The 13,772-nt window shown below is 38.7% G+C and overlaps 3 protein-coding genes and 1 non-coding gene across 4 annotated transcripts; 2 read left to right on the top strand and 2 right to left on the bottom strand.

The window, feature by feature from the left end:
* The first annotated feature begins 670 nt into the window (after positions 1-670).
* On the top strand, positions 671-2,319 carry LOC103450865 (uncharacterized). The gene has a single exon (XM_008390265.4). It carries the CDS (start codon positions 686-688, stop codon positions 2,060-2,062), a length of 1,377 nt encoding a protein of 458 aa, XP_008388487.2. The 5' UTR covers positions 671-685; the 3' UTR covers positions 2,063-2,319.
* Positions 2,320-5,950: 3,631 nt separating this feature from the next.
* LOC103450858 (probable protein disulfide-isomerase A6) lies at positions 5,951-9,419 on the bottom strand. The gene is made up of 11 exons (XM_029089968.2): positions 9,204-9,419; positions 8,531-8,615; positions 8,282-8,379; positions 8,045-8,100; positions 7,768-7,885; positions 7,528-7,555; positions 7,338-7,429; positions 6,995-7,151; positions 6,792-6,916; positions 6,534-6,633; positions 5,951-6,258 (listed from the first exon to the last, which is right to left on the bottom strand). The coding sequence occupies exons 1-11, from the start codon at positions 9,356-9,358 to the stop codon at positions 6,184-6,186; spliced, it is 1,089 nt and encodes a 362-aa protein (XP_028945801.1). The 5' UTR covers positions 9,359-9,419; the 3' UTR covers positions 5,951-6,183.
* Positions 9,420-9,602: 183 nt separating this feature from the next.
* TRNAP-CGG (transfer RNA proline (anticodon CGG)) lies at positions 9,603-9,674 on the bottom strand. Its single transcript has one exon. It is a non-coding gene; the product is annotated as a tRNA-Pro (tRNA).
* Positions 9,675-9,689: 15 nt separating this feature from the next.
* Positions 9,690-13,444, top strand: LOC103450859 (uncharacterized). Its single transcript, XM_008390259.4, has 10 exons — positions 9,690-9,947; positions 10,114-10,194; positions 10,293-10,323; positions 10,419-10,501; positions 11,656-11,688; positions 12,385-12,463; positions 12,566-12,618; positions 12,712-12,772; positions 12,902-12,984; positions 13,158-13,444. Exons 1-10 carry the CDS (start codon positions 9,933-9,935, stop codon positions 13,245-13,247), a joined length of 609 nt encoding a protein of 202 aa, XP_008388481.2. The 5' UTR covers positions 9,690-9,932; the 3' UTR covers positions 13,248-13,444.
* Positions 13,445-13,772: the final 328 nt, after the last annotated feature.

Here is a 13,772-nt window from a genome sequence, read left to right as displayed (position 1 = left end):
AAATCAAAATACATTTCCTCTCTTTTACTCAAACAGATAGTTATTTAGTATTACGATATATTGATATTTCTCTTTATTTGTAAGTTAAAAATTATAGGTTCGATTCTCGTCAAATACGAGTTTGAATTACATTATTACTAATTCATTGTAATACTTAGTTCACTCTCTCATTCCTTTAGTACAGATTAATATCATTTTTTCAAATAAAACAAAAGACCGCCGTGACGTATTTAACTTCTTGCTTGAAGATGATCTTACGACTCGTTGTGAAAATCACCCTAAATATATAGGGTGCAAATTGAGATATGAATTGACCTCTCTTTTCTTGTTCTCATAGCCGTTAAGTGGTAATGTTATTTACTAATTAATAATTAGTTTAATAACATTCCACTTTTGGATAATATAATTCAAAGTGATGACGTGTTGACTGGGTCATAAATGTAAATTCCACCACCTTATTAGATGTTTTGACGTAGACATTTAATTACCCAATATTGCATTAATAATTCCCACTTTTTACATAAAACAAGCTGGTTTAATGGTCCTCACAAATTAACGGAATTTATATCTTTGCTATTTTTATGACCAAATTAACCAATACGGGAAGTAGATTAGTTTAGTTGTTTAGGTTAATTAATCCTAATTAAAAAATTTTAATTTAAAACTTAGACCTTTAGCACGGACGATGGGAGGACCATGGCAAAAAAGTAATAAAGTGAATCTCAAGGGGTACACTTTGGCACCCACTCTGCACACTATATTTTCTGACTCTCTGCTCCTCTTTCCGCCAAACAAAGCTGCAGGGAAAATAATAATGGAGCTCAAAACTTCACCCGGCAATGGCACCCAACCCCCAAACCCTGAACCGAAACCCGACCCTCCAAACCCTAGCAATGGCGAAACCCAGCTTCAAGACCAGCTTTTCTTTGAAGACTACGACAGCACCTGCTCCACGCCTTACGTCAGCGCGCCGTCGAGCCCCGGACGGAGTGGGCCGGTCAGTGGTTTTTTCTACAGTGCTCCGGCGAGCCCAATGCACTTCGGGTTGAGCACAAAGTCAAACTCTTGTTCGCTTGAGAAGAATGGCGGCAACGGCAGCGGCTCTGTTTCTATGGGTTTTGAGTTCGAGTTCTCTGCGCGGTTCGGGTCGAGCGGGTCGGGCTCCACCGGTCCGATGAGCTCTGCCGACGAGTTGTTCTTGAACGGGAAGATCCGACCCATGAAACTTTCGACCCACCTGGAAAAGCCCCAGACTTTGGCTCCGTTGTTGGATCTCGAGGCGGAAAATGGGGAAGACGAGGCGGATCGGGGCGGTTTGGAGCCCGTGAGAGGCAGAGATCTGAGGTTCCGCGACAAGTCGCTGCGGCGGAGGACGAGATCTATGTCCCCTCTGAGAAATGAGCCCTTCGAGTGGGAACAGAGGGACGAGATTATTGAAGCTGATGAGAAGGACTGCAACTTTGCTGAAGATTCGAAAGCGCCGGCGAAAAATGGGGAAGAAGACGAAGAGGGAGCGGAGGAGAGCAGCACCGCCACTACTACTCCTTCGGTTTCGGCTTCGTCGTCTCGGTCGTCGTCGGGTGGGAGGAACTCGAAGAAGTGGGTTTTTTTGAAGGAGTTTCTTCACCGGAGTAAAAGCGAAGGGCGGAGCAGCAACCACAAGTTCTGGTCGTCGATTTCGTTCTCCGCCGCGAAGGAGAAGAAACCCACGAAACAGGGCGGTCAGAATACCCAGGGCTCTGCTCTAAAAGACCCCAAATGTAGCAATCCTTTGAACTTGGGCTCAGAGGGGCAAAAACTGAAGGGAAGTGGGGGTGGTGGTTCGGGGAAGAAGACGGCGGCCGTAAAACCCACCAACGGAGTTGGTAAGCGGCGGATGGCGCCGTCGCTTCACGAGCTGCATTACACTGCAAACAGGGCTCAGGCAGAGGAAATGAGGAAGAAGACTTACTTGCCTTACAGGCAAGGGTTGCTTGGATGCTTAGGGTTTAGCTCAAAGGGTTATGGAGCTGCCATGAACTCTGGGTTTGCTAGGGCTTTGAATCCTGTTTCTTCAAGGTAAGGTCAAATTTATGGTCTCCAATGGCAATCTCCATGGAACTTTGATGTGGTGGATTCAGAAGGAAGTGTAAAGATTTTTTTTTTTTTTTAGTTTTTTTTTTTTTTCTTTGAGGAATTTGTGTGATTATCTGTGTAATTACTGAAGGCTGGCTGGCTAGCTATTTTAGATCTCCTTTTTTCTTCTGAAAAAAGAGGAGCTGCAGCAGTCTTTCTGTATTTTGATGGGTTGTTATATGATGATTAAAATTATGTTGAAAATTCTTTTATTTCCGAGTTTTGCCGCAAAATCGAGTGCAGTGGCGGTTTTAGTTTATTCTCTGCTGTCAATACTACTACTGGGTATGATGGAATCAATCAATTTATTTTATGATTTAATTCCATGGTTTTTGATACTTTCAAGTTTTCTTCATGGGGGTCCTTCAACTTTCAGAGAGGGAGAGATGGAGATCCAGATCCATCTCTTCCTTCAAAGGTTACTCTTGACCCTTGGGATAATGATATGGGAGTGTTTTGGCAAATTCCCCTCAAATTTCCCATCATTAGAAAGACATAATACCAATTTGGGAAAATTAGAAGAAGTGATTAATGTGCATGAACATGATCATTGAAGTAATTCTATTGTATAATTGAGGGTACTGATCTTCGCACACTTATTTTTATTTTTTTACACATCTTGTTAATTTTCTGCCATTGATTTTCATCAATTCGTTTGATCTGACGACTGAAAATTGAAAGGAGTGTGTAAGAAGTAAAAATGAATATGTTGATAACATTATCCCATATATAATCTGTATCACTATCAAAATCCATCTTATCGGTATCTATTTCGTGACGCATTTCGCAAATCATGGAGCAAAACCTAACCATGTGTTCTTGGCAGAAGCTTTGGTGCTGCAAATGCACATTTTGCATGAGATGGTGGTTGGGATGTTTGGTAGAGTTGCTGAGGTGACCCAATAGAATCCTCCTCCTTATGTGATGTTAGCTTGTTTTGGGACCCTAAGAATCTACTTGTCTCAAATAATTACTTGCTTTTTATGGTAATCAATCATTACACCATTAAACATTCAAATAAGTAGATCTTAGATGGAGTTTTTGCAAAAGTGAAATTGAAATCTTAATTTGCAAGGGACATGGTGCCTCCTAGTCCTACACATTATGGACATAAAGGAGGAGGAGGAGGAGGAGTTTGAAATTTTGAGACATTCTCTCATCAACTTTTCATGTCTCAAAACAATCCAAATCCATCATTTTGCATCTCTTTTTTCTCATTATGTAAACTCAACTTAAAGGAGGTCCTAGAATTGGAAAATAATTCAAGTAAAATAGGTTGTAGGGCTAACAAGCTTTTTCTTTTTTCTTTTGACAAGAAAATTTTGAATATGAATGTCTCATCAGGTCATCTGTATTGAATCTCTCACAGAAGCATGTGTACCATGTATTTTAGTCGGACTCGACCTCAACCTCGCGCTGATATAACAATGCCCTAATCATGTAGCTCTGTTGAGCGCACTACTCTGATCAGATGAACTAACCCATGAGAAAGTTTGAGTAGGATTCCCGACCACGACATCATTAGCTAATCTCTCACAAAAGCACAAGTACCTTGTATTTTAACCCAACCCAACCCCCAACTGATACCACCCGATGTTAAAGTTGCCCTAACAAGTCAGCCCCGTCGAAGTTTCTCCCCTACCTCCCAACCATTTGCGAATGATAAGGATTTTCTAGAGAAGCCAAATATCAATGAGATCTGATCTGAGCCCCCCAAATTCCACTATTCTGCTGGCGACATGCAATTTACTTTTTATTTATATTTTATTTTTTAGCATGGAGAAAATAGAGGCAAAATCCCATCATGATCATGGCCCCCTCACCCGGTCTTCATTATTGTTCATAGCATGGGCAGATATTTTCCAGATATTTATTTTATTTCAACGTTCAATTATGACGTCATAAAGTCTTGAATCCAAGTAGGACGCAACGGGAAGATATAGCTGTTTGAAAAACAACAACACATCGATCGATCTCCATCAACTTTTGCACTTCAAAACGTCTGGTTCTTACCCCAAACGGTCCCATCTCCTCTTTAATTTCCTTTGCTTTGCTCATCATGTGGATATATTTGCTGTTTTGCCATTATTATTGGTTTGGCAGAGGTGTTTTTATAAAAAACAGGTATAAAAAAAATTGGGCTAAAAAATTTATTTGGTAAATACTTAAAAATAGATTATTTTCACAGTTTTGAGTGAAAATAAGTTGAAAACGTGAAGCAGCATAAATGTTGGATTATATGTTGAATGTTAGATTATGATTTCTTGTTAAATGTTGGATTATGATTTCTTGTTAAACGTTGGCTGTTTAAGATAAAATTTATAAATATTTTTCTTTTAAAAATAAAGTATATTTAGTAATTCACATTTATTTGTTAAGAAAATTAAATTAATGGCACATCTAGTATTGTACCCTTTTTGGTCATTTCATACAGTTATGGCTGTTTTATATAAAAGTTTACCAAACACTCTAATACTGTTTTTTTTTCTTTTCCAAAAGTACTTTTACAAAAAAGTTTACCAAACATTCAGCTGCTTATTCTCACCGCACAACAGAATCAATTTTGTTTTTTCAAAGCAGATTGATACCAAACCAACCATTAATCTTATGGCTCTTTTAGCTTCAAATCCCCAATCTTGAAAACTAAACCACCATGTAGTTATAATCGGACGAGGATCCTCTCCGGATTCTTTTTGTGGGGATTCTCATATCATGGCCGTTCATAGTGTTATGAGGTCAATTTTCGTTAGGTAATATTTGTGTTTAATTTTTAATAAATAAATTTAAAATGATTTCTAACCGCACGATATACTATAAATGACTAGGATGTGAGGATCCCTAAGATCTCCACAACTTGGATCTGGATGGTATCCGAATCCTTATATTCTGGCCATCAATGTGTTCCACGGTCATAGACATGAGTGTCACCGATGATTAAACTCATTAAAGTACTTGCTTGACGAGTGGAGGAACGTAAAATTACGGTTTGGTTGTATATAAAAATATATTGAAGATTATAAGAACGGGTTACCACCAGAAGATTGACAAATATGATTACACCAATGCCTTTTGTAATAAAATTTCCACGCTAGCATGTTGTGTAGGTAGTAAGATGCAATTGAAGACTAATATCAATTTTTTTTAGTGAGCCGTAACCTGTCTTTATAAAATCTTGATATGAAATGACTTTCGGCGATATGAGATTTTTTGCATGTGTGTCTTGCGAGGAGACGTGTTAAAGGAATACAAAACCCCACATCAAACGATTGACAAAACTAAATGACTAATTACTAATTGTGACTTTATACGTACGTTTTGTTGCACCTAAGCTCGAATTCTCCTCCTCGCAACCACGGTCATGCTAGGGTACAATAGTTAGTACAATAGTTTCCTCTTCTAGTTAACCTCTCCCCAACAACCATAAAAAAGCAAGCAGTTACAGCTCAAGATAAAACTTCCCGACAAGCCAAGCAGTTGCAAAAGGAAAGGTCGATGTTGCTTAAACTTTCAAGCTTTCGATGCGACATGACCTCTCTGTCTTTATCCGCTCCCAAATGATGCCTCCCATCCCATGAACATCGAAACAAGCCCACGCATATAAACGTGGGGTTAAAAGCTTACATCATGATTCATCCATGTGACTATTTTCAGAGAATCATTTTCAAGTACTGTGGCTAATTGTAAGTACTCGTTTGGAACTTCGGATGATGTACCCTGGGATTTGTTTTGGGACCGTCCGATCGTAGCTACAAATCTGACGTCCCATTGTCGGATCACCAACGAAGAACGGAAGTTCAATCACATGGGAAGATCCACAACGGTTTTAAGACAAACGTTGAAGACGAAACAGAACTATTCGATGCAGAAACACTAGGTTATTGTTAATGGTATGCCGGTTATCGTTCACTACTACAAATGATAACTTAAAAGTGCAAAAAATGTTAAAAAGTAAAAGATGTGTATCGATATTACACTGAAAACGCTGTCTCTTCCCAAGATCCGGAGAATTTGGGAGATGACTTGACCGAAACTAGGTTACAGAATCATCCCTCCGTGGGAAGTGCCTCCTCATGAGGATGAAGTGAAGGTGTATAGAATGTTCTTCTTGAGAGTGAACTCGTCGGCCTTAGTTGGGTTGACAGACTGCATCGACAAAAACAAAAGAAAATGTTAATGTCCATGTAGATCAGTAACTGTTGTATGCAGAGACGGTGTAGGTTTCTGTATTAACTTTGTTTTTTCAGCATACGAATTCATTTTTGCAATTCCAAGTTTCGGATCTTCATTGATATATCACCTCACACTAGACAATCCTATAACATATGAAGTCTCAGTCGAATCATGTAAGCTTAACCCCTTCGCTAAACAAGGCCTATGCATCTTGCTAGTACTGGAAAGAGTATAATCTAAGGTCAAACCTTTTCGAGTATGCGCCCAAGCCGCTGAATTTCATTCTTTGCATAATCAGGACCTTTCTCCAAAGAGTTCTTGGCAGCTTTCAAGTAGATCTTACCGTATCTGAAATTCAAACAGAACGAGAAGTTAACATCATGTGAATCAGAAGATCAACTGCAAAAGTACGGATCTAAAGGATCTAGTTAAGATCATCACTGAAAGATTCTTCGTTTTAAGTATGTGCAAGTATCATGTGATCAAACTAGAGAGTGTGTATCAACCTTGCAGCCGAACCCTCAAGTTTCCCAACTTCCTCTTCTATCTTGGAAAAGATTGCCTTCTTCTCATCGTTGCTAGATTTCACAAACTCCTTTACTAATTCGTCCAAATTTTCAAGAACGCCAGCCTACATAAACGAAGAACACTGATAAGAAAAGGACAAGATTTTGATAAAGTGCATTCACGATGAATTTAAGGTACTGACTTTGGAAGTAAGTTGTCCTTTTCCGTCTCTGCTGGTGCCAGATTTTTCATTAATGAACCCTACAAAATCCTCTAAATCTCTGCCGCCACCATACTCTTCGCCCTCCTTGTTGTTCTTTGGGAAAAATTTCAATGTGGGAAATCCACTAACTCCATACCTGCACAGGAAGCCTTGTGTTAGGTCCATTTATTCACCATTTATAAATCCCATTTCCTTCATTTTTCTATCTGAATCATTAAAATATACTACTAATTGAAAACAAAATATAGATTCAGTAGAGTACAACACACAATACTCAAATAAGGACCAGAAGTTCGTGGATACTATTAAACTACTAACTCACTTTTCAGCTAAATCCTTGTATTTGTCAGCATCAAGATTAGCAATCACTACACCGTCCTCCAAATTAAATGCTGAGGCAACCTTCTCATAAGTCTGGATAGAACACAAAATAAATAATCAAGATCAACCGTTGTTCAAGCACCAGATAAAGGGTTGCAATAACGGATTTGAAGGAGCAGGAATACACTTACAGGAGCAAGGGATTTGCAATGTCCACACCTGCCATGAAACGAAAAAGGGGGGAAAACATATTTAGAGTTGCAAAAGCACCAATAAAATTCCACTACGATTTATTGCAAACACGGTGGGATAAATATTGTATAATCCCCCTCTCCCTCTTGTACACCAATTTGGCTTTCATTGACTCAACAACCGACAAAACAGTATTCAATACTAAGCATTCAAAAGGAAAATTGAAGACATAATCTTACCATGGTGCATAGAACTCCACCAGCACATCTTTTGTTTCGTCCAGGACAACCTCATTAAAGTTATCCTGCGTAAGTACCACAACATGGGATGGGGCTACAGCAAGCTTCACATTGGTCCCTGCTTGCAAAGAAGAGCTTCATGATCAATCATAAGCTTAGGATTATTACGTAAATGGATGTGTATATTAGAATTGAACAAACTCAATCAACCAATAAATATCGACATATTTATTCAGTTTATTTTCAGTTGAATAACATTACAAGGTCAAAATAGTACCTCCTTCCTTATTCACAAACTCAGCAAGAGCTTCGGCAGTACGGCCACCTTCATACCTAAATCATGTAAAATTCAATCAGAAAAGGTAAACCAACATTACTAATACAAACAAGGATGGTGAAGGATATTACATTGTCAGAAATTTGGTTAGAGGGTTCGGTGGCAAGAGCACCCATTCAAAAGTAAAACAAATGCTTTCATGTAAACTAAGCAGGGGATAGGGGAAAACAGACTCACTTTTTGGGTTCTAGGGACCCTTTAGGAAACCATTGAATTGTCGGATAGCCGGAAACCCCATACTTTCCACAAACTCCCTTGTCCTCATCACAATCAACCTATTGAGAACCAGCAAATAAATTAAAAACAGTCAATTAATTGTAGTTGTAGACTCCTTGTATGTACTGCTGCAAGACACAAATCCAATAGCACGGTATATAATACAATTATCACAAACTACAATACGGACATCAGTAATATAAAACCTACCTTTGCAATTAAAATGGATTTTGCTTTCTTAAAACTTGAACCGAGCTTCTCATACTCTGGTGCAAGCTTCTTACAATGGCCACACCTGTAACGGGAAGTACGAATCATGCACACCATTAAAAGGAGCGAAATAAAAACTAAAGAAACGTATCCACTATATGCTTCCTGAAATATGGATAAGAAACGACAGGCAAAACAGAACGCATCCGGAGAAATGATGTTAGTCCAATACTAATCGAAAATCGACGAAAATTCACCATAGATACATATAACCCGCATACTTATTACCAAAAATTCCAATTATATATATCAGAAATATGTTGGAACACTTCTATCTTGCCTCGATCAATTATTCACCTTAGATCTAGAATCCTGGATTGCCTATTCGCAGATCTCCAATCAATCAATCAATCAATCTCAGCATCACCATAGCCGATACGATTGACCAATTCCGATTCATGTTTCGCAATTCGAGAAACTAAATTAACCGATTCAATTCAAATAATTTTCAATCCTGAACTTAATTCAACTAATCTCACACTAATTTGCATTCACGTCCTTCACCATTAACAATAAACAAGATCATCACAAAACCTCAGCAGCTAAATTTAGCGTTTTCCAAATCAAATCTCGGGAACCAAACAGCGTTGAAATTAGGAAAGCCTGAGATTACCAGGGAGCGTAGAACTCGACGAGAGCGGCGCGATCTTGACCGACCTCCTTCTCGAAGTTGTCCTCCGTGAGCACGACGACGTCGTCGGCGTAGACCGACGAGGCGAAGAGGAGCGCTAGGGCTCCGAAAGCGAACAGAGTCTTCGAGCTCGCCATCGTTTTCAAACTTTCTGAATAAAGTTGGTTGAATTGCGGTGTCCAGCTATTTTATACCCGCCTTTATTGGAATTTTATTATTTATTATTTCTCGACGGTATCATTTGGCAAATCAAGTTTCGCCACGTGTGCAAATGTAGTCACCGTTGGACTTTTTTTATTTATTATTTATTATTTCTCGACGGTATCATTTGGCAAATCAAGTTTCGCCACGTGTGCATATGTAATCAGCGCAAAAAAAGGAGGGGCGTTGCGAGAATCGAACTCACGACCTCTCGCACCCGAAGCGAGAATCATACCACTAGACCAAACGCCCGAGTTGGCAATGGACTGGAATTCATCACATTTGTAATACTACGATTTGAAAATCCTTGAACTTTTGAGCTCGTATTCCTCTCTGCCTTCTTTCGCTTCTTCTTCTTCTTCTTCCCTCTTTTCTTCAGAGCGTTGGAGATTCGACGCCTCTGCTGGTTAGCCCTCTTTCCAATCTCCACCTCCCAGAGATTCCCGAAATTTCAATTGCATCCGTCAAGGACCAAACTGCAAATTAGCTCAGAGATTGAATTGCGCATCCATGGCCGGCAATAATGTAAGTCCAGTTTCCCAAAAACCCTCACTTTCCATCACTGATGATTATTCAATTTCCTCGGTTGGCTGAACTTGTTGATTCCCAGTAGTTGAAAACTCATGGGAAATTTGTAATCTTTGGGTGATTAAATAATCAGAACTTGTTGATTCCCCATATGTTTGTGTAGGCTGCTGGAGTAGATAATACGTTCAGAAGGAAATTCGATCGAGAAGAGTTCTTGGAGCGAGCTCGTGAGCGTGAAAGACAGGTTTGCACCTCGAAAAGTCTCTTTCTTTTTGTTGGTTTGTAAGTTTGTAATATGTTTTTGAGTTTTTCCTCATCTGGGTGTTTTACAATGTGCTTTAGGAGGAGGAGGGAGGACCGCATAAATCCAAATGTGGGTTTGCTCAATCTTGTATTTCGGTATCTTTGCACTCTTAGAGTTGTTTTCTTTAGTACAAACTGAAATTATTGTTTGCGTTATGTGTGTAGCGAAAGGCCCGCCAGTGCAAAGGAAGCCATTGAAGCACCGGGATTATGAAGTGGATCTCAATTCTCGCTTGGGGAAAACACAGGTGAGCTTTTTATCGTTTCAAGTGCATAGTTCTAATTGGCTGAATTTTGCCCCGTTTGCTTTTAGATTGTTGATCTTTTCTTCGGTTTCCTGAAGAATGAGATTGTTTAAGTTAACTACTTATCGGCCTATGAATTAGCTTTTGTGAAGATGCTAATATCTTTTATTGTCATGGTTAACTGAGTAGAAGCTTTTCGATTTCTAGTGGCTGATATACCGCTGCTGTGTGCAAAGTTAACTTATTACATCTTGATGGAAAATCATCACTTTTGATGCAGTATGTTCACAGAATGATATATTTACTGTTAGAGTTGGTTTTCTGGTTTTGTGAATAGTTTGTAGCAGTAATTGCTGTCAACAACATAATTTTCGGTTTTGGTGTCTAGAAAATAAATGACACTATGAATTGGTGGCTGATATGAAGAAGCTACGGTTCTCTAGAACAATATAGATTTGGATTAAGCAAGTTTTATGGGTGATGTGTGGGTATTCCTATGTGGATAATACTTGCGTTCCTCCACAAGGGAATGCACATATCCCACTTCTTTCGAATAACGTATATTCACCACATAGATTTCATGATTGGAACCGTTCAATTTCTTAATTTTCATTTGAAGATCATGCCTACTAAAAATCATTTGAATTGGAGATCGTTTGGTCATCCAAATGTATGAAACAAATCGACGGTGTGAGTACCAAGTAACATATTCATGATGACCGGCCATTTATTTGATCCATATGGATGATTAAACGATTTCCATTTCAAATAATTTTGTCGCAAGGATGATCTTCAAAAGAAGATTATGAAATTGAATGGTTCCGATTATGGAGTTTATACGATGGAGATACATTATTCGCCAAAAGTGTAATTTATGCATTCCCCATTGGGGGAACACAAGTATTATTCTTCCTATGTTGCTTTACTTCAAAGAAAATTATAGTGGGATGTTTGCCTCTTTCAAATAGGAGTTTCTCATGTCCTGCCTGCTCTGTTGAGTTGCATCAGAACGATGCTGTTTCCCCCTCAATGAATTATCCATAGTATCTTTTAGTGGATATTTTGTTGCTTACAGATTTGACACTTGCTAACTAATTATTACAAGTTTCTTATCACTTTTTATCATTAACTTATTTATTCGTTGTATGTTTTTTCAGGTTGTTACTCCAATAGCACCTCTAAGCCAGCAGGTAAATATTTATCATTCAATATCCAGTTATGGAGTTTATGATTTGCGTTCTCACTGTTATCCTAAATTATTGTGTTTATTAATGTGCTTGTGCTTCTTCCTTTTTTGTTCAGATAGATTGTTTTAGCTTCTGTTCTCTAGACGATTACTGGAGATGCTTCACATTCTCTGTGTGGATGTATGAACAATGAATCCATACGTTTTGTTCCTAAATCATTACTGAGCTTACTTGGGATAGCCGAATTGTTGCCTAACCTTTTATTTTACTTTGATGTGATGGCTAACACTTATGACTGATTGCGGAATCATCCCTTATGTTGACTGTATTATAGACGGTTGGAAGACTGAAATATAGCAATTTAGAAACCACATTATAGCGGCCAGTCTTCTTACTACGGTAGCCAATTTGACTATGCTCACTAAAGGCTTTGTATTTCTGATCTCTTTCTTTCCCTCTCACCCTCGTCTCCCCTCCTCTTTAAAGTATATCCCCTCATTTGTTAGGCTGTGCAGCTTTCCTACAGAATCCTTATCTAGTGTAGGCCGAGTTACCGCATGTGAAGCCAGGATTTGGGTGCAATCATTGCCCTTCAATTATGTGAAAAACACATTAATGTATATGGTACTGTCTCTGTACGGTTATGAGTTGTTATTTTGTAGTCTTTTTATTTCAACATATTGTTCTGTTCTTTTTCAGGCTGGATACTATTGTTCGGTTTGTGAGTGTGTTGTAAAAGATTCTGCAAACTACTTGGATCATATCAATGGCAAGAAACGTATGTAATCCCCATCGGAATGATTATTATAAGAATTAATATATAAATATGTTTCTATTTTCATTATAATTATCTTTTGAATGGTTATTTTCTTTGTTGTAGATCAAAGAGCTTTGGGTATGTCTATGCGGGTGGAGCGGGCATCTCTCCAACAGGTAGAATTTGAATCCTTATTTTTGTGATCAAAATGGAAGTTCCTTTTTAAAATATTTTCCATGGGAATAAGCAAAACTAAGCATTGAATACAGGTTCAGGAACGATTTGAAAAGCTCAAGAAGCGGAAAACTGATGGCACTTTCACAGAGCAAGGTGAGACATTGAAGCAGTGAGATGTAAATCAATCCCTTCAGAGATTTTGGTCCCATAGTTCGCATTTAAGGTGCATCCTGTTCTGACGACTGATAAAAAAAAATGACATCTCTTCCTTCTCCCTCTCAGATCTTGATGAGCGGATCTTGAAGCAGCAGCAAGAAGAGGAAGAGCGGAAGCGCCAGCGTCGAGAAAGGAAGAAAGAGAAGAAGGTTGGTAAAAAAATGGGTTCCCTATTAATGTTTTTAAGGCAGAGATTGGAATCTCCAAATTTGTAGCGTTTGATATCTTTCTTGAATTATGTTGTACTACTAATTTACATAATATTTTGCAGCTGATATTTTTATGTCAACTGATTCTTTTAAATCTTCTTTCCTGGGTTCAGAAAGACAAGGTAGTCGAAGAGGAAACCGAAATTGATCCTGATGTTGCAGCTATGATGGGATTTGGTGGATTCGGTTCGACCAAGAAGTGATCATTTCATGCTAAGTTCAACTTTCACAGCTTCTTTTCGAATCTGAGTGATTTCTATATATATATTTGGTTCCTGAGTGACCCACTGTACCATACGAACCACTCAATTTAGGCGTTCGGACTTGTACACAACGTAGGTTCGTGGGAAAATGGAAGAGATTTTACGCAAAGATTCATAATGCATCTGGGTTTGATTCATCGTTGTTCTGGTATAGCATTTGAAGCTTGTCAATTTGTTTTAACGTTACCAGTCAATCACCGGTCATCTCGGTTCGGTAATTCTAACTCCGAACCGAGGCAATCGCCGGTCATCTTACACAATATCGAATGAAGAATAACATGTTACAAACCACAACGTACAAGATCTTTAGTCGTAGCAGCAATCTATGATTGTTCTTGATGTGTTAAGGCCAAGTGCCTTCCCCTAGAGATGTTTCAGATGGTTGAAGTATTTTTTTTTCAGTGACTTGATTTTCTCCCACCCTTTTTAGCTTTTTACGCACTCATCTTTATTTATGACCATTGG

This window comes from Malus domestica, chromosome 12 (genome assembly GCF_042453785.1).
Source record: "Malus domestica chromosome 12, GDT2T_hap1".
Lineage (NCBI taxonomy): Eukaryota > Viridiplantae > Streptophyta > Magnoliopsida > Rosales > Rosaceae > Malus > Malus domestica.
The sequence above is the reverse complement of the archived record's forward strand: the minus strand, read 5'-3'. Positions and strand labels throughout refer to the sequence as shown.